This window comes from Tenrec ecaudatus, chromosome 10 (assembly GCF_050624435.1).
Source record: "Tenrec ecaudatus isolate mTenEca1 chromosome 10, mTenEca1.hap1, whole genome shotgun sequence".
Classification (NCBI taxonomy): domain Eukaryota; kingdom Metazoa; phylum Chordata; class Mammalia; order Afrosoricida; family Tenrecidae; genus Tenrec; species Tenrec ecaudatus.
The window spans coordinates 113646741-113672476 of record NC_134539.1 but is presented as its reverse complement, the minus strand read 5'-3'; the positions used below and the strand labels follow the sequence as shown (position 1 = coordinate 113672476).

Genomic DNA, 25736 nt, shown 5'->3' with positions numbered 1-25736 from the left:
TAGGAACTGTATGAAAGGGTTGGGGAATTAGGAAGGTTGAAAACTGTTGCACTCCCCACTCAGAAGGAGAAATAAGGGGGAGAAAGGGGCTTTCACTCCTTTATAAAGAGTTATAGTCTTGCAAACTCACAGAGGCAGGTCCTGCAGGGTTGCTAATAGTCAACATTGACTCAATGGCAGTGAGTTTTCCTTTTTTTTTTTTTGTAATAGCAAAAGAAGCCTTGGTGGCACATGGAACTGCTAACCGCAAGGTCAGCAGTTCAGACCCACCAGATGATCTGTGGGAGAAAAGTGAAATTATAGATTTGTAGTCTTGTAAAAATGTACAATTTCAGAAACCCAAAGGGGCATTTCTCCTCTATCCTGTAAGGTCATCTTGAGTCAGAATTGACTTGATGGCAGTGAGTTTGAATTTATATCATAGCAGCTCCAGACCTGATTTCCTACTGCTGTTGAATGCTGCCCTGGTTGCTGTTCTGTGTATTTGTAGTAACTCATTTGGATTTAGTATACAGAACCACTTTCTTTCTTGGTGAGTAGCATTCAAGTTTCTGCATATTTTAAATAGTAACTTGAATGTTTCGCCCACTCTCTACATAATTTAGCAGACAGCCAGTGATTGGTCAAAAGCTGTGCTCAATTAGTCCCAACTGTTAAGACTGATTATTGATCAATACATGTGTAGTTTATGGAGCTCATTCCATTTTCAAGCGTACCCCAGTTTTTCATTTTTGCTGAGCACTCTTGGTTCTCTCTTTCATGAGTGGGCAACCTCCCAGTCAGCCATGGATGTGTAGAAAGTTTATCTAGCCCCTTATGGCTCTGTCATATCCAGAATCTCCTTGTTAGTCCAACCCTCTCCCTAACTGGGAAATTAACCTCAGCTAGTCGCGCTGCTGACTCTCCCTGTACTTTCCCCTCTTTTTTTGTGATCCTGTGATTGTCAGTACCAGTGAGTAAGGATTTCTCACATTCTGCTGGTTTTCCTGGCCAGCCCTGCTCAGTAGAACACGGACTGTGTGGGTAATAGGATTGGGGTTGCACCCTAGGCAACAGTGCCTCCAATTCTGACTGTTCTTGCCTAAAGTTCAGCAATTTTCCATACATAAATACTTTTTAATTTGATTTTAAAAGTTTATTTGGTCAATCATTTTATTAGGAGCTCTTACCACAATCCATACGTACTTAAATTGTATAAAGCACATCTGTACATACATTGCCCTCATCATTCTCAAAACATTTGCTTTCCACCTAAGCTCCTGGCATCAGCTCATGTTGTCCCTCCCTTCCCACTCTCCCCTCTCTCATGAACCCTTGATAATTTATAAATTATTATTTTGTCATATCTTGCACTATCCGATGTCTCCCTTTACCCACTTTTCTGTTGTCCGTCCCCCAGGGAAAAGGTCACATGTAGATACTTGTATTAGGTTCCCCCTTTCTAACCCACGCTCCATCTACCCTTCCAGTATCGCCACTCACACCACTGGTCTTGAAGGGATCATCCACCCAGGAGTCCCTTTGTTTCTAGTTCCTATCTGTACCAGTGTACATAGCCAGATTTGTAAGGTGGAATTGGGATCATGATGGGAGGGGGAAGGGGAGGAAGCATTTAGGAACTAGAGGAAAGTTGTATGCTTCATCATTGCTACATAGCACCCTCACTGGCTCGTCTCCTCCCCGAGACCCTTCTGTAAGGGGATGTCCAGTGCCCTACAAATGGGCTTTGGGTCTCCCCTCTGCACTCCCCCACTCATTCACTATGATAAGATTTTTTGTTCTGATGATGCCTGATAACTGATCCCTTCAACACCTCATGATCACACAGGTTGGTGTGCTTCTTTCATGTAGGCTTTGTTGCTTCTGAGCTAGATGGCCGGCCACTTGTTTACCTTCAAGCCTTTAAGACCCCAGACGCTATATCTTTTGATAGCCGGGCACCATCAGCTTTCTTCGCCACATTTGCTTATGCACCCATTTGTCTTCAGTGAAGCATGTCAGGTAGGTGAGCTAACAATGATTTGATTTTTGTTCTTTGATGCCTGATAACTGATCTCTTTGACACCTCGTGATCACACAGGCTGGTGTGTTTCTTCCATGTGGGCTTTGTTGCTTCTGAGCTACATGGCCACTTGTTTACCTTCAAACTTTTAAGACCCCAGACTCTATATCTTTTGATAGCTGGGCACCATCAGCTTTCTTCACCACATTTGCTTATTTACCCGCTTTGTCTTCAGCGATTGTGTCGGGAAGGTGAGCATCATAGAATGCTAATTTAATAGAAGAAAGTATTCTTGCATTGAGGGAGTGCTTGAGTAGAGGCCCACTGTCCTTCTGCTATCTTAATACTAAATTTATAAATATATGCACATAGACCTATTTCCCCATCCTCATATAAATATATTTACATATGTACATGCCTTTACTTAGACCTCTATAAATGTCCTTTGCCTCCTAGCTCTTTCCTGTATTTCCTTTGACTTTGCTCTTGTCCCACTATCATGCTCAGTCTTCATTTGAGTTTGGTTACATTACCCTTGATCACGCCCTATCAGGCCTCTTACACCCTCCTTATCACCAATTTGGATCACTTGTTGTTTCCTTGTCCCTGGGTTTCCTAACATCACTACCTTTCCTACCATCTCCCCCTTTCCCATGTCCCCCTGGAACTGTCGGTCCTATTGTTTGCTCCTCCAGATTGTTTATCCAGCCTATCTTATTTAGACAGACCTGCGGAGATAATAACATGCACAAAAACAAGACTGCAAAACCAGGCAACAATATACAAAAAACCACAAAATACAACAAGAAAGAAAAGCTTGTAGTTAGTTCAAGGACTGTTTTCCAGTCCAGTCTGTTGGGGCACCACTCCCTGGCCCCAAAGTCCACCTTTAGCATTCGCTGGGGACCTCGCTGCTCCGTTCCCTTGCTGTTCTGTCGACCCCTTAGTGTTTTGCCTCAGTGTGGCAGTATCAGATCGTGCACAAGTCCCACACTGTGTCTCCGGTGTTGTCCCCTGTAGGGCTATGAGTCAGTCAGGGATGTCATGTCTCATAGTAGGGCTGGCCATGTGGTCCTCTCTGTGGACTGGCTGCTCTAATTGGAAACATCGTCCTCAAGACCTGGTGGGCCAGGATGTTCTCCACTCTCTCCTCCCCCTTCAACTGCTCCCGTGTGCTCCAGTCAGATATGTCCCTCTCCCAGAGCTGCAGATTCAATGCTATCCTTCGAAATAAATTCTTTTGCAGGGACGGACAGGTGTCCACGTAGTAGTTGGGATTGGGGCCGGCTCCTCAAACCTCTCCACTCCTTACATAAATACTTTTAAACTTGTTTGATGTTAGTAATTTCTTTGTTGTATATAGGGCTACTACATGTTGGAACTAAATAATAAGTTATTATAATAATATAAGCTCCAATAATAATAATCAGCACCTAATAAGAGTACTAGCCCTAAAATGGTTGTTTTGACAGCTTTGTCCAGTTTTATAGTTGTTTGTGGAGGAGAGGATTTGCTGACCTCTCTGCTTGCTCCAGCTGGAAGTCTTGCCTCCTGTTTTGTTTGTCTAATATTTTGGGTTTTGGTTATTTTTAAAAGGCTAACTAATTAAAAAGCTGAAGCACATCTAGGTATTGTAGCTGTTTCAGCAGTTTCCCTCACAGTGGAAGAAGTTAGGAGATGTGAGCAGTGATTAGATTAGGGGTGGGACTGTTATCCTAAATTCTGCTGACAGCACTCTCTCCTGTGGAATGCTTCTTAATAGCATATTTTTGTGTCATGATGAAGAAACATTTATTTTTTTAAAGCAAGCAAATTCCTTTGGAATTCGACCAAAGCATAAGAAAGAAACTATAGTACACTTCTCTTAATAGAATGAGCCAGTGGCTCAGGGCAGGACATTACAAAATCTTTTTGAGCTATTGGAGCAAATACGTCTCTACGAATACTAATTGGTGATCCTCCTCCTTTAAATGTATGCATTATATAGAGTTTAAGCTAAAGTGCTTTCTATTGCTGGAAAACTCAACTGAGTGAGCTGCTTTTAAAAAAAACTCTTTAATTAGATGACAAGAGAAACATAACCCAATATCAAATGTGCAGCTCAGTGATTTCTCGTAAAGTATACACCTGTGTAACCAACGTCCAAGTGAGAAGTTGGTGTTGCAGCAGTAAGATCCTTCCACGCCCACCCTTCCCCAGTGATTACCAGAATTCTAACTTTTGTACGTCCTCAAACTTTTTAAAGAACTTTGCTTATAATTTTAATATTGTATAAATAAAATCTTAACCACATGTACTTATTTGTGTTTGGTTTCTTTTGTTCAAAAATTATGTTTTTCAGATTCATCTGTGTTGTATGCAGCAGTAGTTCATTTTAATTGCTGTAAAGTATTTCATTGGATGAATATATAATAATTTTTGTTTCCATTTCACTATTTGGATATTTGAGTTGCCTTCAATTTGGGGATATTACAGATATTGCTGTTTTGAAGCTACTTGTATGTTTATCTTGGAGTCAGAGTGCTGGGTCATAAAGTATACATATCTTCAATTTAGCTGATAAGATCCACCTGTCTTCCAATGTGCTCGCACCAATGAAAACCCACTCTTATTAGCAGTGGATAAGAATTGCCAATCACACTGCATATTCACAGAACATTTGGTGGTGTCAGATTTCTACAAATATTACCCATTCTGGTGATTATGTAGCACCACTATCTCACTATGGTTTTAATATTTATTTCCCCAGATGACTAATGAAGGTTAGGATCCTTTCCCACATTTTATTGCCTATTTAGATTATCCTCATTTGCCAAATGCCTAGTTGAGCACCTTTTAAAAATGGACTTGTAGGAATTCTATATATATCTAGATCAGTGTCCTTTGTTTCTTATGTTGTTGAGCACTGGGCCTTCTGTTTTATTCACGTATGCAGTGCTTTCTTTTCTTTTTGTTGTGGGTGGGGGGATCCAATTTAAAAAATACTTCTCTGAATGAAAGCCGAACATGATAGTGGGACAAGAGGAAGGAAATAACTAGGAGGCAAAGGACACTTCTAGAGGTCTAAATACAGATATGTACATATGTAAATACATTTTATATAATAGGGTAACATCTATGTACATATATTTATTTGTTAAGTAGTAAGGCAGCAGATGGACATTGGGTCTCCTCTCAAGTACTCCCTTAACACAAGAGCACTTTGTTTTAATAACCAGCATTCTGGGATGCTCATCTTCCCTGACACAATTGCCTAAGACAAAATGGGTGCATAAGCTAATGTGGTGAAGAAAGCGGATAGTGCCTGGCTATCAAAAGATAAAGTGTCTGAGGACTTAAAGGCGTGAAGATAAACAAGTGGCCATCTAGCTGAAAAGCAGTAAAGCCCACATGGAAGAAGCACTATGTCATCATGAGGTATCAAAGGGATCAGATATCAGGCATCAAAGACCCAGGACAAAAATCCATATTGATTTGAATGAGGGGGAGGGCAGAGTGGCAAACCAAAGCCCATCTGTAGACAGTCGGACATCTCCTTACAGAAGGGACATGAGGATGAGATCAGTCAGTCAGGGTGCACTAGTATAACACCAATGAAACATATAACTTTCCTCTAGTTCAGTTCTCAACCTGTGGGTCACGACCCCTTTGGGGGGTGTTATTGAGTGACCCTTTCCCAGGGGTCGCCTAAGACCATCAGAAAACACATTTCCGATGGTCTTAGGAACCAAGACACCACTCCTCTATCCATCTCCAGGCTCCTCTATCCATCTCCAGGCAAGTCTGCCTACATTTAGATACTACCACATACCAGTACCCAGCGTGAAGACTTTACCCAGGCTACACCATGCTTCAAGACAAAATTTCCTTTATTTGTAATTAGAAATAAATATTTCACAATATATGATGATATTATTTTTGTGATTAATTACTATGCTTTCATTATATTCAATTTGTAACAATGAAAATACATCCTACATATCAAATATTTCTATTACGATTCATAACTAGCAAAATTACAGTTATGAAGTAGCAATGAAAATAATTTTATAGTTGGGATCACCACAATATGAGGAACTGTATTGAGTCGCAGGCAGGTTGAGAACCACTGCTCTAGTTCTTTACTGGGCCCCCCACCCACTGTCATGACCCCAATTCTACCTTACAAGTCCTGCTAGATCAGAGCATGTACACTGGTACAGATAAGAGCTCACAACACAGGAAATCCAGGACAGATGAACCCCTTAGGACCGATAATTCAGAGCAGTGATACCAGGAGGGGAAGAGGGAGGTGGGGGGTAGAAAGGGGAAAATAATCACAATTGACACATAACCCTTCCCCCAGGGGGATGGACGAAAGAAAAGTGGGTGAAGGGTGACTGGTTGGGTGGAAGAGGGGGGAAATGAGCGGAAACTAAGAGCTCAAGTAGAATATGTTTTGAAAATGATGATGGCAACATATGTAAAAATATACTTGACACTATGTATGGATTGTGATAAGAGCCCCCAATAAAATGATTTTTTTTAAGGGTGGGGGAGAAAGAGAATGGAATTCAATGATCAATGTATAACCACCACCACCACCCTCAACCCAGGGAAGAACAACCAAAATGTGGGTGAAGAGAGATAGCGGTTGGTATAAGATATGAAAATAATAATTTATAATTTATCAAGGATTCACGAGGGTGGGGGATGGAGGGTAAAAAGAGGAGTTAATGCCAAGAGCTCAAACAGAAAGAAAATGTTTAGGAAATGATGGCAACGTTTGCACAAATGTGCTTGATACAATTGATGTATAGATTGTTGTAAGAGTTGTAAGAGGCCCCAATACAATGATTAAAAATATTTCTCTACACCCAACATCTTGAAAGTACTCTCCTATGTGTTACTCTCTAAAAGTTGTATGTCTTTGCTTTTCACACACTTGGGGTACGTGGTGCAAAGGAGAAGTGAAGGTTCATGTTGTTTTTTCATATGGATCTTGAATTGCTCCAGTACTTTACACCAGAAAGACTCAAGATCTGATCAAGGCAGAAGGAACCACCAGTTATTTAGAACCGCTTTATAGGTAACAGAAAAGACAAGAACGGAACACCATGAAAGTAGCAATTATTTTCAAATAACTATGAAGAGAAAGGGTTGGAATGATTAAATCCAACTACTCTGCCAACTAAATCCAACTACTACTAGCTGGAGCAGTTATATGCCCCAAAGGGTTACTATGACGGCAGTGAGTTTGGGTTTTTAGAGCCCTGTGCAGCTGAAATTAGTATTTCAAGAGAAGGCACCGTCCTGCAGGTGTTGGTATGTGGGGTGGGGGTAGGAAATATAATGGTGCTGCAAGTATCACTACAAGTGCCCAGACAATTGCAAACTAGATTAAGCTGTTCCCATAGGACGGGCAATGCTACTGGGTGGGCAGAGTGTTGCCAAGGTGACCAGAAATAGGCAGGAAGCCCGCCAGTCTCGCAGTCTCCCTCTATTGACAAAGGGGTCCACAAACTGCGGCCTGCGGGCCACATTCGGCCCACCAAGGACATTTATCCCACCCGCTGGGTGTTTTTGCCCCGTTTGTTTTTTTACTTCAAAATAAGATATGTGCAGTGTGCAGAGGAATTTGTTCATAGTTTTGGTTTTTTTAAAACTATAGTCTGGTCCTCCAACGCGTCTGAGGGACAGTGTTTTAAAAGTGTGAGGACCCCTAGGTCCCCACCCACCCACCCAAAGTGATTTGCATGATAATAGAGCAGTGTAGAGACAGAAGGGTTGGGAGCTTAGGGCAATAGTGGCCTAGCTCCACTGTTTTTCAGGGCTCCCTTTAGGCTAAATGTTCCATAGATGTAAGGATCTTTTTTTAATTTTATTTTATTTTAACCTTGTAGATGTAAGGATCTTTTATGGGTCATATCATAGGTCTATTTATCATTCCTTGTAGCAGATCACATTGTTTTAATCATTTTACCTATTTTTATTGTTTACTTTTTTACAAAGGGAATTTATCAATTCACAGTTTAGGAAGCTAATAATTCAAATTCAGAGTGCTGTCTCTGCCTACTCTTTAGAAAGGGCCTTGTCGGCGTGAGCTTCAGGCTTCCTCGGTCTCATTTGATCATGCCGCAGTTCTGGTACAGTACTTTCCCCACCCAGTTCTTCATAGTTGTTGTTTTCATGTTTTGCATACCCATACAACTTCCAGAACTAGTGTGTCTGCTTCCACAAACAAAATATGTTGAGGTTTTGATTGGAGCTGGAAGGAATCATTTTGGGAGGAATGTTTTTACCACGTTGAATCCAGTCTGTGAACGTGGTGTGTATGTGCCATGTGTTAATCCTTTAAATCTCCTCCATAATGGTTTTGGATCTTTTTCTGCATAGAAGTCTTAGACAGTTTTTGCTAGCTTTACTCCTAAGTGTTGGATATATATATATATTATATATATATAATATATATATATTTGGGGGCTAGTTCTTTTAAATATTAAATTCTTTTATTGAGGGCTCTTACATCTCTTATCAGTGTTGGGTTTTTTATGTAAAATTATCTTGAGATAATCATAAGTTTCACCTTTTTATTTTTAATATTTTTCAAAATGCATTATTTTTTCTATGTACTAAAAGCTTATTATCCCTATCACTCCGATTCAGTACTTGGCAAGGTTTGCTTAATTTGTTTCAACTGCTCTTTGTTGTCATCATTGTTGACATATCTTGAAACAAATCCCAAATTGCATGTATTATCACTTAAATATACTTAAATATTTCTCTCAGAAAGAACATTTTATTTCTAACCATAATTTTTAGTCATATTCATAATTTCCTTTTAATTTCAAAAATGCATTTTTCGCATTGATTGGTTCAGTTCACTTTTTTATCTAATAGCATATTGGAGCTTATATAAGGTAATTAAGAAAATGTTAACCACTAAAATAATATTAAGTACAGTATTCCTTGTGGCACTTAGGAACATTTTTTACCTTCTGCTGTGAACTTACTGCCTCTTGATTCATTAAAATTCACACAAATGCAAAGCCACGCCGTTATCAATCTGCTATGTAAATAAAACTACTCTTTTCTTTCATTTGGTGTTTTCTATCATTATAAGCTTAATGTGTAATAAAAATTGCCATGCATTGATTTTTTTGTAGCTCATATTCCTCAGTAACTTTTTAATGGGCACATAGGTTTTGGTTTTGGTTTTAGCTTTGGTTACCCTTTGCACCTCTTCTTGCCACACTAAGTTAAGATGTAACAGGGAACATGCAACTGTGAATTCTGTTCCTTTGTGGCTCTGCTTAGCTACCTTTCCTGCATTGCATCTGGTTTTCTTTCCCATGCAGTATTCATAGATCTGTGGCTAGTGGGCCATACCACTTACTAGACTTAGCAGACTGGATTGTGTCATGTTCGCCCTCTAACATGAAAAGATTTCCATTGACAAGACTTTACAGCAGCTCTCCTTCCAGCAGGTCAGTCTGCACACACAGAGGCGTGACCGTAACTAAGACTGCACCAGTGAGTCTCCCCATCCTCCCTGCAGCTGCAATAAGGATAGGTCTAATGGATTCCTGGTCTGAAAAAACATCACAGAATTCTGAAACCACAAGAATTAGCATAAAACTACTTTTCATCTACATTGTCTGATTGGAATGATCACTGATGTCCTGTCACCTGGTAACTTTGTGCACAGACCAGGATGTACACACACCCCCCTGTGTGCACAGACCAGAGTAAACACATATTTTAAACGCAGATGATAAATTCACATTTAATTTTAGATGTTTTGCTTCTGATCAGTATTGATATGTTGGGAGAATGGGAGAAAATACACTATTTCACTGCTCTGTTAGCTATTGTCTAACACCTTTTCCTTATAGTATCCGGTCAACATTTAATGATCAATTTTATAAATAACTTGGAAAGAATAGGAAAGTAACCTCTTAAATTAATAGGACAAATTTAAATTAATAGGACAAATTACATAAATATGAAAAATGGAGAGGGACCTGGTTTTTTTGTGTGTTGGAGGAGGTCAAGGATACCTAGCACGTTTATGCTCTAAATACAGTTGCTTACTGCTTTTAATAATATTTTTACAAAGTTAATACATTTTTCTAGACATCGATTGTCACAATTTTGTGTTATAGCATGCTATTGTTTTCTTAAGCAGATTTATCTAAATACAAGTGAAAACTTACAAAATTTAAAAATGTGAAGGCAATCTAAGTATTTAGCTTCTCCTTAGCAGAGTATTACTGAAATGTGTACTCTGTTGGTACTGTTGACATAGTAATTGTATGTATAGCAAAAAGTAGAGGATTGCTGTGGCACCTTCACATGAATAGAATTAAAAGAACCTGATTTTCTTAATCTAAGTTAAAGCAGTCTCCTTATAAACTGTGTGATGGTACGTCAAAAATATTGCTGCAAAATCATAGAAATCATCATAAAAGTATAGACATAAAGCTATTGTTTCTTAGTATATCTTCATCTAGGTCTTCACATTTCCAAAGGTCATGTTTGTATCTCTCCAATTCCTTCCCCCAAAGAATTATGTGCTATTTAGTTTGCACATCAAAATAGCAGTTTTGGTATCCTTTAGAGACCCACATCATGTTTTTTTTAAGTGTTCTTTCAATTTGGGAAACAAAGGAATCTGAAAGGGCAAGTTCAGGACTGTTGTGTGGAACAGTAAAGGTTCTCAGCGAAATTTCCCCAAGGGCCCTTGCCACCCTCAACCAAGGAGCAGATGCTTTATCTTCGTGAAAACCAATTTCTTGGCCCAATTTTCCTGACCTTTTTCTCACCAATGCAGGTTTCAATTTTTTAAGAACTACTTCCTGATAAGTCCTTTTGATTAACCTGTGTCCTTTGAGGAAATTATCAAAATTACCCCCAAACAGGTGCTACAACTTTCTTTTACTTCCCTGTCTGCCGTGACCCAAACTAGCCCAGCAACAGGTCCCTTAGAAGTCACTCTTTTTATTAGACTTTGCTCTCAGTTTTGTGTTGGTGTAAATCTAAGACTTAGTCCTGATAATGATTTGTTCCACTAAATAGTATTCATTTGCTTTGATCTTGCTTTAAGATTAAAAGACTGACCCTGTCTTTGTGTAACTTTGGGGCGCATGTGGAGCCGAAAACTTGTCGAGACCAAGATGTCTGTTTAAGTTGAAAATGCTGAGCTATAAGAGACCCCCAACTTCAGTAACTATCACAACAGTGGTCAGTCTTGGCCCAACCGTCTTTAAAATACCTGATCCATCTAAAAGCTGTTGTTCTATGTGTGTTAGCATTCCTGAGCAGTCAAAACCTAGGGTGCTATGAATTAGGCAGTGGGCTGGTAACCACAAGGTTGGCATTTCAAACCCACCAGCTCTTCTTTGGAAGAAAGGTGAGGCTGTCTATTCTAGTAAAGATTTACAGTGTAGGAAACCTTGTACAGGATCTCTGTGCTTTGAAAATGACTTAAAATGCCAGTGAGCTGCGTTAGAAATTAAAACTCCCAACACATGCTGTAGAAAAGATTCTTCACATAAGAGTGAGGTGTATGTGATTTCTTGGTGATTCTTTCTGACTAAACCGAACCAGCTACTGGAGAGGTAATTTTAACTCATAGCAGCCCTTCTGCATATAGAACTGCCCCTGTGGCGTTTGTTTCTAGGCCGTAATCATTTTAGAAGTAGCTTGCCTCATCTCTCTCCCCAAACATGGCTGGTGGGTTTGAACCACTGTCTTTAGGTAGCAGCCACATACTGTGATCACTTCACCACTGAGGTTCCTTTCCTGCTGAATAGTACACTAATTTAAGGTGTTCTAATGTGACATTTGAGAAGCCCTGGTGACTTAGTGGTTACGCATTAGGCTGCTAACTACAAAGCCGGCAGTTTGAAACCACCAGTTGCTTTAAGGATTCTACTCCGGCACAGAGTTAGTCTTGGACATTCACAGAGACAGCGCTAACGTGTGCTACAAGGTTGTTATGATTCAGCTTGATGGCAGTGAGTTTGTTTGGAATGTGACATTCTACTGCCTGGCAAAGTATCCCCAGGGATACATTTCACCCTCCATTCCATTCTTCTCCTTGTCAGTTGGTAATTTAAACAGATTTGTGGCAATGGTCAGTTTCCTGGAATTTAAAACAACCACCACCACCCACCTACAAAATGACCACACCAAATCCAAAACTTACTGTTTGGGTAGCACACTCTTGACCAGCTCTGTCTGTTGCCGAAGGGTGGTTTGTGAGTCTGTTTGGAAAAACAACAGAAACCATTAGCCTTGTATTTAAGTGCAGAGGAGAACTGATGCACTCGGGACAGAAATTAGGAAAGAATTCTTTCTCACAACCCTTAACATTTTAATTTTTAACATTTTCAGAATCAAGCATTAAATTGTAGGAAATAAACACCTGTTTGTGTAATTTGAACATTTAAGAAGGTAATCAGATGAAATGACAGATGTGCTTGTTTTATTTAAGGAACCCGGTATTTAAGAGAGCATGTCACTGACCAGCAAGTGAATTATAGGTCAATGTGAGCTCCCTCTTTTTTCCTGAAACGAGGAAAATTGCCCTCAGTGGTGTTCATTATCGCTGCAGCTGGAGCTTCATGAACCAGTGCAGTTGCAATAACCAGAGTATTGCGGCAGCAGAGAAACTCAGCACAGTCAGCCTCTCAGTAACAAGGAAAATGAAAGAAAGTGTTCCTGTGTACCATGCTTCCACACTTATCTGTGCTGGGTGGTACTGTTTGTGCTGAACTAACGCATCTGCTACCCCAAGTTAAGAGCGAACAAACTCAACATGGCGTGAAATTACTGAACTGCCACTCACAGTCATTAGAGTTACATTGTTACCAGCCACAGGCATGACTGGCTTTTGCATGAATAACAAAATAAAAACTCGAATAAAATTCGCTTTATGACTTTACCCTAAGACATTACAAGGCACCCGGTGACTAACCTTGAGCTGTTGTCAAGTATTGCTGGGAGTGGGCTTCTGTCAAAGGCTCCTTCCGCATCACAATAGGGTCAAGATCAGTAAGAATTAATGAGTAGAGCAGATGGTAGTGTGTGATGTTTTTGAAAATAGTTGGTAGAGATATAAAAATTATACTATTTGACAATCATCGGTAATAATTGATTTGGGCAAAAACTATCAGTACTGGGACACATTAACATTATACACCCCTAGTGATGAAGTGGGTTACACATTGGGCTACTAATCACCAGGTTAGCAGTTAAAACCACCAGCAGCTCCATGAGAGAAAGATGAGGATTTCTACTCCTGTAAAAATCTAGTCTCAGAAACCCACAGGGGCAGGGCTACCCTGACTTAAGGAGGGTTAAATCAGGATGGACCTGGTGACTGTGTTTGCAGTTGGAGTATAACCTCATTGAGACAACATCACTTCTGTGATAGGAAAAAATAGTAGGCAGACCTAAAATGAGGACTCTCTGCAGAATGGCTGACCTGCACTAATTGAAGATCGCAGTGGCTTATAAGACAATGAAGCGCCTAAGTAACCTCCTAGAATGAAGTCAGCTGAAGAACAACTGTGAAGACACTGTGAGATCTGGAATTTTCCTTTCTTGCTATTTCATTACATGGTCACAGAGTCAGAAATTTAAATAGGGGGAAAGACTTTGTATATTAATAGCCTGAATAGAATATGTAACATTTGCCCCCTATTTTGCTTTGTCTAAATGAGTTAGCAGCTGTGTGGTAGGTTTGGTTGGGGTTTTGTAAGCAAGTCAGAAATAGTAGTAGATCTCCTAGCCTAATTGAATTACATGTCAAGCTTTTCAGAACTTTGAAAAGAATGATCATACTGCTTGACCAGTTTTTAGTGAGTAGAAGAAAATAGAATCCTCATGCTGTTTAAAAATACTAGAATGCATTATTTTAAGTTTTCATAAGTACTTGGAAAATGAACCACTATGGTACATTGTTAAGGAAGATACGGTATTCAGGAAAAAATTCAATGTGGTTATCTAGGTAGATAGATGATAGGAATGCTTTGCTTTCATGAAAGCAATTTGATAGGTGTCTTAATTTTTTTTATAGATTTGTATTGCCTTTTTAAAAAAAGTAATTTTATTGGGGGCTCATACAACTTATCACAATCCCTACATCCATACATTTTGTCATGGTATCTTAATTTTTGTCTGGACAAGCTGAAGACATTATAGTTAACTGAATAATTAACCATATTGGACTCCAGTTTTATATAGTTTCTAGTGCTCTAAGCCAAAAGTATTGCTATAAGCTCCATGAGGAAAATTATCAAAATGGGAAGTTATTGTTTTCAGCATAAGTGATGTCCACCTGATCTGTGTACTTCTGAAGGTGGTCTCTCTAACCTTCTCCAAAGAATTCTCCACTCTTCAATTTACAACACAGAAAATGGCAGTCTTGGCTCCCTTGAGGGATTCAAGCTCTTTAAATGTCATTAGAATTTGGGGAACAGAAAAACTGAAGGGACAAGAGAGGGACTAGAATGTGGATGGAATAAGGTTCCCCAGTGAAATTCTCTAGGACAGCCCTTGGTACCCTTGGAGAATGCGTAACAGGTACATTGGTTGTAATAGGAAAACATTCCTTGGGGCTTGCTTGCTTACTGGTGCAGTTTGCATTTTTTGTAAACTTTCTCTGTGATCGTCCTGTGTCCTCTTAGAAAATCTACCAATTGAAAAACAGTCACTATAGCCTTTTGTGCCAATTTCTCTGCCTTAAATTTAACTGGCCCAACAGATCCCTCCAGAAGCTACTGTTTGATTGGCTTTTGATTATTTCCTTTCCTTTCTTTCTTTTTATTATTTGAAGGCATCCTAACAAGATTAAGACAAGTTTATTGCTCAGAAAATTTGTCTGCAGCCACTCAATGGCTGCCAACCTTTTTAAAACAACATTTTGGTCGGGGGGTAGGGGATGCATTTTGTTTGGAATAAACCCACGCGTGCATAAAGCACAACCCCAGCGATTCATTTTGACGATTTCTTATATCTGTTACAGAGATCTCCTGTCAGTTTCCTTTCAAACTTTAACAGCATTGACAACACATAGATTTAAACTTATAGATGAAACAAATCTGGTAGAGATAGCCAAGGCTGAAACAGCACTAGAAAATAATGGAAGACAGAAAACTGTTAGGCAGGGTTCTCTAGAGAAACAAAACCAGGACACGTATGATTAGATGTGCGGATGGATAGATAGATGGATAGATAGATGGATAGATAGATAGATAGATAGATAGATAGGTTTATACAGCAAGAAGGAATATAACAGCGAATTAGTCCACACAGCAATACAGAGGGTTCAGTTCAGCTCACTTCTGTGGAACAGTTAATAGACTGGAAGTCCTTCAACTTATGTGGGCTGCTGGGTCCAAGGTCAAGGAAGCAGACAGCATAGTCCTCCCTGGGGTAAGGCAAGCAGAATCTGCCCACAGGCAGCAAACAGCAAGGTGGACCACCAACAGTCAGTAACTCAGGCACTTAGCAAAGCAGGCCAGGATGGGATATTGGTGACAGAATCTTCCAGCCTCAAGGTTAAAAGCAATGTGTGCCCCAGCAATATAGTGAAGCAGGTTTCAAAGGAGCCTCAAGTTCTAGCGATATGATCCACGATTGGCTTGCCCACAGGTAGTGTAGCTTGCCAGTTGAGGCAGTCAGCTAGCTAGAACAGCAGCACGCAGCTCCAGCATGCTCCTATCAATCACCAGAGGACAAGAGAAAGAGGGGTGGGCCTTGCAGAGCCATGCATCTCTTTGCCCTCCAATCAAACTGCAACCTGATTAATCCCAGATATTCCTATTGAACAGGTTGGCACAATTAATCTATCACACTACCAAAATAAATATTGTCAGGAGTAAATTTTATAACAACAATGAGTATAATGAGTGTAAGGAGGGAAAATAAGGCTCTTGGTTAATTCATGGAAAACCAGTTTGCCAAATGTGGCTCTCTCTTACTAAATGTGATATCTTCAGAATGAAAATGGTTTTGAAAACTGAGGGATAAAACCAATTTCATGGTCGTGTTACTTAATGGTCTGTGCTGCTTTCCCGCTTTTTTGTTTGGCTTTAAAATCTCTATCTTTAAAAGTGATCACTGATTTACTCAGTTACCGTCTTTTCTTAGGTATAGTGTTAAATTAGAAAAGGGTAAATGCTTACAGAAATTTAGACGTGAATTTAAAAAAGAAAGAAAATGGTGGATAAATTAGCCTAAAGTTCTTTTATTATAGGGGGTGTACTTTTGCTGTTTGTGTTATTTTATCTTTCTCATCGACACATCATATGCATTACTAAGTGGATTTTTAGTATAAAAATGTTTTAAGATAAAGATATGTCATGATCTTTATAGAAAGTCTGAAATTGATTTCTCTTTTTCACTTCCCCCCTTCCTCCCCCTTCAAATGCTGCTGCTTTAGGTCAGTAACAGATCCAAGAGATGGAAAGAGAGTAGCACTCAAAAAGATGCCCAACGTCTTCCAGAATCTGGTCTCTTGCAAAAGGGTCTTCCGGGAATTGAAGATGTTGTGTTTTTTTAAACATGATAATGTAAGTGAAATTGGTGTGTGTGTGGGGGAGGGGGGCAAACTACTTACCTGCTTCTTTAACCGACCCAGTTAGCAAGAAAGGGTTAAAAGAAGTAGATGTAAGTGAAATTTGGAAGTTGGCTACAGTTTTATATGGAACTCTAAAAATCAGGGAGCACTTGCATTAGTGGGATCGTGGGATAAATACCTATGCTTTCACTCCACACGTGTCAGGTAAGTGTTGAGCTGCTGACTCCAAGGTTGGTCGTTCAAACCCAAGGTCAGTGGGAGAAAGATGAAGCTATCTGCTGTCATAAAGATATACAAAGCCTTGAAAACCTTCTATTATCCAGGGTTTCTATACTTCCGAAATGACTATCTATCTATCTAAGATATCTTACCTACCTATCTATATACACTCTTTGTCTAGCTTAAATTTTCACACCCGAGGTCAGCGGTTTTCAAACTTAGAAGCATGTTAGAGTCACCAGGGAGCCCAGTATTTCAAAATTTTATATGGAGGTTTGAAAATGAAGTTATGAATTTGCTCAAGGCCTAATTTCCAAATTAGGAAACGCTGAGCCTATTAAGTTTCAACTTGACTTGAATTGTATACACACCATATGTCCATCTGAATATGTCTTTTGTAATTCTAAGAATATACACCACTAAATATTTTTAAAAGCCCATGAAAAAGGAGCATACATTTGTAGGGCATAAGATATAAAGAAACCAAAACAGGTTATTATTAGGGGTCTTAGAAACTTCAGGCAAATTAGACCCTTTTTGTGCTTGAATAATGAGCAAATGTACGTAAATGAATTCTAAGATTTGTTGATTGACAAATAAATATTGGTTGGTGCAAAGCCAAATATTTAACTGAAGAACAATATTCAATCTAAAATGGAGTATATACTGTGTTGTCTGTTGACTGGTTTAAAAGTAGAAATAATTGGCCCCTGGACTCATCTTATTTTTTTAATCTCTTACTGTTTTTAGCCAGGAGTTAGTTAGAGATGTGGGAAACCACTTTTTCCTAAAAAAAAAAAAAAATACCAAGAAATCAGTCTAGCCCCTTAAAACAATGCTGGCTGTATTTCCGTCTGTGTTTAGAGATGTCAGGGCTTGGGCGGGTAAACTCATTGTGGTTAAGATTAGCTTCTCTATGGACTCAATGCTGAATTTAAAATGTTAACCGGTAACATTTTTCTGTGGCTTCTTTTTACCACACAAATCATGCGTATGGTGTCTTAATTCCTGAAACAAAAAAAGATCAATTTCTTGTGAGGCCAAAAATGTATTTGCCAACCTTGAGTTTCATATTAAGAGAGAAATGTGAGATGCTTGACATATTTGGTAAAATTAAGAATATTTTAAAAATTAAAAAAAGAATATTAAACTTCCAGTATAGTTTATTTGAAGTTTCTTGTTTGTCATATTGCAGTTTATTGATTTGTTGTTACCCTTCCTGAAATTTTTTCTTGTAAACTTAAAAAAAAATTCATTGGAACTACATGGCAATGTGAGAATGTGTGAGTGAATGTGTGTGGCTTACTAGCTTATGACTCGATTTTAGAGGTGAATTAGAGTGATGTCTAGTGCTTGCTTAGTAACTTGTTTCCAGTTTGCCTGAGTACCACTCGAATATTAAAGTGTGCACAATTGGATGTACATGATAGGAGACTCCCATATAGACCGTAATGGGCACCCATAGAGAAGGAATATCTAAAGCTGACTCCAGGACATCACTAAGAGTTTGAAGAGTTTATTTAATGTTCAGTCTGGTCCTGGCCTCTTCCACAAAGGAGGGCTGATGTAAGACTACTGTCCATCTGTGTTGCTATCTTTGCTCACTACTCAGGGCTATGGAGTAACTAAGTTACAAAGGCAGGGCAGAGTGGTGGAAGCAAAGAAGCACCAAATTCTTGAAAATTACACCAGTTAAATAAAATAAGAGCAGCATAAGAGCCGCTGTTTGAAGTTCATGAATTCTGACATATGAGAGTGCTTGGAATGAATGTCTGTGGACATGTACAAATGTTCACCAAAGAAGCAGCTAGTTGGAGGTGAAGGTGGCCTGGCACCACTATTTTATGCTTCCTAAATTTCTGCTAAGCTGTGAGATCTAGCTCGGAAAGCATCCCTGGGGTGTGTGGAATGCCCGCCGCCTCCGAGGAGGCCCCTGGGGTTGATTGCAGCAAGGCCACTACAGGTAGTGTTTAACCCTGTCTTGGGTACAGAGCACGGTGACACATCAAAACAAAGGTTTAAAACAAAGTCTTGTTTTAGCTGGACGCTTTATGTATATTCATGGAAGCCTAACAAAGCTTGCCAGTTAGGGCTTAGGATCCCTACTTTACAGAGAGGGAATTTTGAGGTCAAAGTGGAAGGAGATTAGCGCCTAATTCTGTTCAGCAATAGGGCCCGTTTTCATTAATTTAGTAAACTTTTATTGTGCATATCCCGTATGGCCAAGTAACACTGAAACTGGCTTCTAGGACTCTAAATGATGTTGGTATGTGATAAACAACTGTGGGGGAAATGCTAGGGGAAGCCTGTAGGCATGCTTAAACATGCTTAAACAGGGGCAGTCTCCTGTATACACAGGAAAGAGCAGGGCAGCTAAGCCTGGAAGTTTTGTAGGAGAGCCTTAGAAAAGCAAGCCCATGGATCTCACCATAGACCTTACCAAACTGGAGCCCGTGGGGTGGAGGCTGATGTAGTGGTAACATTTTTGAAGATTCTCAGATAAATTCTGGAACCCAAATTGTGGACATGAGGCTCATAGAGAAGGAACATTTACGATGAAATGTGTGAGATTAAGATTTGCATGGATGGAGGGAGAAGCGAGGAATGCCACAATGGAAACGGCATTTAGAAGGATTAATCTAGCCAATGTATGTGAAGGTCGGGTTTTAATTTGAAACATATAATTTGAATGTCTTCTTATTGTCAGTGAATTACACGGTGTAAGATGTAGGCACCACATCACCTTAAAGGATAGGTTCTCCTTCACACAGTCAATTGGGGAAAACAGAAATGGGTTTCACTTCCTAAAGATTGGGCTCTTTCAGCCTGACCACGAGTGTCTCATTAATCTCTGCTCTACTTTAAAGCGGGCATACTGCTCTCTCTACCTTACCCTCCTTTGCACTAGTGTATGTGTGCCCATATACACAAACCCACTGCGCTGGCCTGGGGAAAATCAAGGCTGAGTTTTTCACCTGATCCTTTGAGAAGTTAATGAACCATATGAACCCTCTCTCGACAAAATGCACATAAGCACAAGTTTTACATCAGTTTAGGCTTTCACAAATCTCTGCACGACAGATCTTGAGCTTTGTCTTGTCCTTAGCCAAGAGCACTGAGTACACAGTGGGTAGTCAGTCTGTGTGGAGAGTGAGTGAGTGACTTAGTGAAAGGATTAGACTGGCAGGAAAAAGTCTCAGCGTCTCAGTGATCTCTCCTGTCGTTGAGGGTTACTTTCCCCCAACTTAAGTTATAGTGTATGCTGGATAGAGCTGGAATGGGGTAAAGAAGAGGTAAAGGAGACCCCCCCCCCAAAAAAAACAAAAACATATATTCCTTTTTATAGTCTGACTTAACTCAAGCAAAGCCTCTTTCAGCTCGTAAGTTGGATAGAAAATCGTACCAAAGTGATACCTTTTCTGAATGCAGACGTGCTGTTTGGCTGCAGGAACTGGTTATTCTAACGGTTCTCTGCGACAGAGCATAGAGACTGCCTGCTTTCCAGCACACTGGGTTTTGTTTGCTGTGTGCCTAAAGTGTGTGGCACTAGGCAGATTCTCACTGCATTTAAAATTTAGGTTCACTAATCATTCATGAAAAACAATGCAGCTTCTAGAATAAAACAGGAGGAAACTTCATAATTCTGAGATAAGTCAAGATTTTTTAACTGGTTGACAAGTAAATCATTAATAATTCCAATAAGATAAAGAACTATTTATCAAAAAATATCATTCAGAGAATAAACAAACGTCACACATGTTTCTTATAAGAAAACTTGTTTTCAAAATTTGTACTTAGTGTAGAACATTTTTTAAGTGTTTGATGTTTGAGGAAGACATTTAGAAATAAAGGCTTTTCCTAGATGCCCTTCGGCCTCTAACCATCATACATCCTATAATTTCAACGAAGATGTTTTACTCGTCAATAGAAGACTTAAATACAAATTTGACAAAAAAAGATAACCAAATGTGGCTTTGAAGCATATTAAGAAGTGTTCAAAGTCATTGTCAGGAAAAGAATTTGTAAATTTAAACCACAATGAGATACCACTGCATCAGAATGACTAAAATTTTAAAAGACTTGAAAATAGCAAGCGTTGGCAAGGATGTGAAACAGGTGAAACTCCGTCCATTGTTGTTTGGGACATACATTTATTAAACCACTTGAAAAACAAATGCTCTCTATTACAGCTAAAGACACACTTACCCAAGGGCAGGAAAAAATGAATGCATGTGTTCACTGAAAGATGGACAAGAAGGACCATAGTAGTTTATAAAAAATAAGTGGAGAACAGGGGAGGGCGGGGGTGGAAACAACCTAACGGCCACATTACTATGGGTACATGCATGGTGGTGTATTTTTCATTAATGTGATGCAAAACATTATGACGTATATTGAGCACCATTGAAAAGCCTGGACCACTGAGAATAGTGGTAACCTCAGAACATGCGTGGATTTTGACTGAAAGGGGTTAAGGGGACTGTCTGGAATGTTGAAAATGATTTTTAGGCTTTTTCATCTGGGTTGTGGTTGCATCGGTAAGGGTAGGGATGTGTGTATGTATGACTAAGTAAAATTTTATTAAATTGTACACTTAAATTGTGTCCTTGACCATGTTACAACTTTTTTTTAATAGTAAAAGAATGTAAGCCTCTACCTTAAAGACTTTGTGTCTGTTCCAATGAGAGAAGATTGGTGGTGGGTGTGGGGTACCCTTTGTTAAAAATGGAACTTACATATTGTTGGGTGCAGTCACGTTGATTCAAACTCACCTGACTTCCATGTGATCAGGTGCAAGAACTGTCCCATAGGGTTTTCTAAGCTGCAGGCTCTACAGGCCTGCTTCTCAACCTGTGAGTCACGACCCCTTTGAGGGGTCAAAGGACCCTATCACAGGGGTTGCCTAATTTATTACAGTAGCAAAATTACAGTTATGAAGTACAAAAATAATTTTGGGTTGAGGTGGGGGTCCCCACAACACGAGGAAGCGTTTTAAAGAGTCGAGGCAATAGGAAGGTTGAGAACCCCTGCTCCACAGGAGGAGATTGCCAGGCCTTTCTCTCGCAGGGGTGCTGGGTAGATTCTAACCACCAATATTTCCGTTTGTAGATGAGCGCTTAACTGTGTGCTATCAGAGCTCCTTCGGGGCTTAACTGGAGTCCCTGTCAATGCCTTCTTGACTTTGAATCCTCAGTTTTTCATGCCGTCAGGTTGATTCTGACTGACTCGGAGTAGAACTGCCTCTGGGGGATTTATTTCCAAGCCCATAACTCTCTATGGCTTCAGAGAGCCTCGTCTTTCTCCCTCAGAGAGCCTGGTGGTTTCCAACTGCTTGTATTGCAGTGAGCGGCCCAGCTTGGAACCAAGCACAACACCGCCTTGGTTCCTGGTAGAAACTCAGGAAATAGAAGGTTTAAAGAAATAGTTGACTTTCTGTTATGTTTGTCGCAGGCTATTCACAGCAGTACATTGTTTCGTTGATTGATTGAGAGCTAACAGAAGCGTAAGCCGTTTGCTAATCATGTAACAAGCATATAGTAACCAGGGTATAATCTTAACATTATGGAGGTTAAAATTCTAAAAGGCATCTACCATAATGAGGCTTGGGGTTGTGTGTTTCTTTTTTCTTTAATTGTGATTTGGGTGAAAGTCTGCTGAGCAAATTGGTTTTCCAGGTGACATTTCATACACGTTTTGTGACATTGATTGCAATTCCCACAGGGTAACAGCTGTTTTCCACTTCCTCCTTGCGTTCACCACTTCCCTTTTCCCTTTTCCCTGTCCCTTTCTGCCTTCTGAGCTCTATCCCTGAGCAAACGCTACCCTTCCTTGTGGTGAGTTTTCCCTGCCTCCTTCTGTTCATGGCATTCAGTTCTCACCACTATCCATCCATGATGACCGTTTGCCCCATTCTTAGGCTTTGAAAACTGCTGAGACAATGATGATGGGTCTTAGAAGGATACAGCAGCAGTTCATTTTTTTAATTACACAATGCTGCTTGCCTAAGAGCTAGCGATATTGGGGTCCTTTGGTTTGACTCTAGTAGGCTTGACTTGAGACCTCGTTACACGTAAAGCCAGTCTCACATACTTTAGGCCCACAAAGAATGTTGGGGTTTAAACAGGGCTGTTCCAATGGAGAGTCGGGCATGGAAGTCTGGAATTTGAAACTGTTTACATCCCTTCTGTGATTCCTCAATCCTTCCTGCTGATTGAATACCACTCTTGTCACCTGGAAACACAGGAAGAGTATCCTCCAATAAATATTTGACATGGAAAGAATAATATACTGAAACAAGCCTTCAGAGAATTCCAGACAGGAACATTTTACCTTGGAAGCGAACAATCACAACCAAATGCCTAGCCTTGCTGTGTGTGGCTTTTCACCAGAAAGCCTCATCAAATATGGAGTAAGGAAACCTCCTTTTTTATCACGGTTTAAAATGTATGGTTGTCACTTTCCTCTCGATAACCTCTAATTATAGCAGATAGATTTGAAGTGAGAAATAGCTCTGGCTAATGGACGCTGTCACTCAGTGCATTCTGTTTCCCCTCCAAGGCCGGATGTATGTGGCTCAGATACAGAGTTTGGGAGTCCGAAAGATGTCAAGTAAAATACTAATTTCTAACTGCCTCCCTCACGCGTTAAATATTCATGTGTGAAATGGTTCTGTCCCATAATGAGAGCTAAATGTGTGTGAATGCATGACACCAGCTTTATTAAAAAATGGAAACAATTTATCTTTCATGATAATTTCTCTTGGGAGAAACTCCAGAGGACACTCTTTTCCATTTCCACTACAAATGAACCAGGTTTCTCAAACTGACAAACTTGGAAATGATGAAGGTAGTTGGGAAGTTGATGAACCCCTGACTATTTGGTGGTATAAAAAAATATTTGTGAAGGTTTTGGGTTTTACAGGATACACAACTGAAGTGAGTGTGGTTGAAATTCTAGGTTTCATTGTATCAGTAGAGCAGAAAGTAGAGTTGAGCCAGAATGGCCACATGTGAATAACTGTTAAAGCCAGCTGTTGAGTACATGGGTGTTCTTTGTACTATTCTCTCTGATATTGTATGTCTCAAATGTCCCATTAAAAAAATCTTTTAAAGTGTGAGCAATAAAATTCAGGGAGAAACCAAGCTAAACATCAGAAACATTGAGCTTTATTCCACATGGTTTCTTTCCTCTTATACCTCCTTTCATGTCCAATGAGCTTTATGTTTCTGAAAGATAGCTTCAGAATCTGAGAGTTGACATAGTAGGTGGGACTTTAAAAACAGTGGTTGGACAGCTGGAAAGGGAGGAAGGTTTACTTGTTCTGTTTAGGTGCAAGAGTTACAGTGGTAGTATGCTGCTCTTATAAAGAACTGAATTTTGGTGTCTTAGACTTTTATTTCACCCTACTGATTTCTCTCTCTCTCTCTCTCTCTCTCTCTCTCTCTCTCTCTCTCTCTCTCTCTCTCTCTCTCTCTCTCTCTCTCTCTCTTCCTCCCTACCTCCCTCCCTCTCTTGGTTTTATTTCACTTGGAATAAAATGCTTAACATCATTTAAAGGATTTTTATGTGATGTGTATCCCTTGCCTTCCTCTCCTGTTTTATCCCAGGTTGTTTTATTCGCACCCACAGTTCCAGAAGTGCTGGTTTTTCTGTGTCTAGAACTTGCCTGGTTCTTAACTTGATATATTTATATCACCTGAGGCACTCCTACTCAGCCTTCACATCTCATAGTAGTACTATTTGCTCTTCCTCTTCATAATAATAGGGATTATATGTCAGTGTAAGAACTTGTTTGATGCCTGACTCTCCCCTAGTTAAAAGATGAGGTTTTGTTCCCCCATATAATTGGAGAGCCTAGCATAATGCCAGCCAGGTAGAAAGCGCCTGGTGTGCATTTATTGTACAGCGGGATGAAGGAATGAAGGGTGGCTATGGATTCCCACTGTCTCATATAGCAATACTGATTGTTAAATAGTGCACTTCTGTCCAACACTCTTCTGTTCATGTTGTATATAATACAGCTACCTCCCATCTTTGTTTAGATCGAATTGTCATAATGCTTAGTGTAGTCTTTGCTAGTATCCTCACATCCTTGGGGATGTGATGCCAAGACCCCTGGGGATACCAAAATCTGAGGACATTCAAGTGCCTCACATAGATTGGCTTAGTATTTGCATATAATATACACATAACCTCCATATACTTAAATCATGTGTGGATTATTTGTAATGTACAATATGATATAAATACTATAAATAACACCCTGTATTCCCTCTTAGCCATTGACTAGTTAATTACTCTGCCCCTGAACCTTTGTGCTCCATGGGTGGTTGAATCCTTGCATGTGGAGCCCAGGAAACAAGACCTGCAGGTAGGGAGCCAATGGTACTATGGATTTCTTGGTGGATAGTGTTCCTTAATTTCAGTGGAAAATTGAAACTCGGACTTTAATCGTTATGCAGATAGAAGTGTTGATTGTATTTCTAATGTTGCATTTAGTTTTCTTTCAGTTCTGTGACTCTGACATGTTTTTCTTTTCTCAGGTACTCTCTGCCCTTGACATCCTCCAGCCTCCGCACATCGACTATTTTGAAGAAATGTATCCTAACCAGGGAATGGAAGAAGGGGGTCATGTTTTCTTAATTTGTTCTTGTTGCCCCCGTGGGGTTCATAACTTGAAGTACAATAAATACCAGTTTCACAGGAGTCCGTGAATACTTGGTACTAGGTAATTTGTGAAACCCAAAACATTCTGACAGAGCTCCTTATTGTCCATGTGTCCTGTGTGGCAATACCATGAAACAGAACTTCTGAACCGGTATTTAGTCCCCACACAGCCTAATGGGCTGGGGTATAGCATGTCCATGCCGTACATGAAACTAGTGTTGCATCAGGACTCAGTCAAGTGCCTGTCAGTCAAGAAGATAACATTGTTCTGCCACTTGG

The 25736-nt window shown here is 39.9% G+C and overlaps 1 protein-coding gene across 2 annotated transcripts in view; it reads left to right on the top strand.

Moving 5' to 3' along the window:
- The window catches only part of NLK (nemo like kinase), a 164499-nt gene that overhangs the window by 76861 nt on the left and 61902 nt on the right, over positions 1 to 25736 (top strand). For both annotated transcript variants that reach the window (XM_075561352.1, XM_075561353.1), the window contains exons 2-3: positions 16434 to 16563; positions 25334 to 25389. In XM_075561352.1, the coding sequence (XP_075417467.1) occupies positions 16434 to 16563; positions 25334 to 25389 (186 nt within the window). The remainder of the gene's footprint in view (positions 1 to 16433; positions 16564 to 25333; positions 25390 to 25736) is intronic.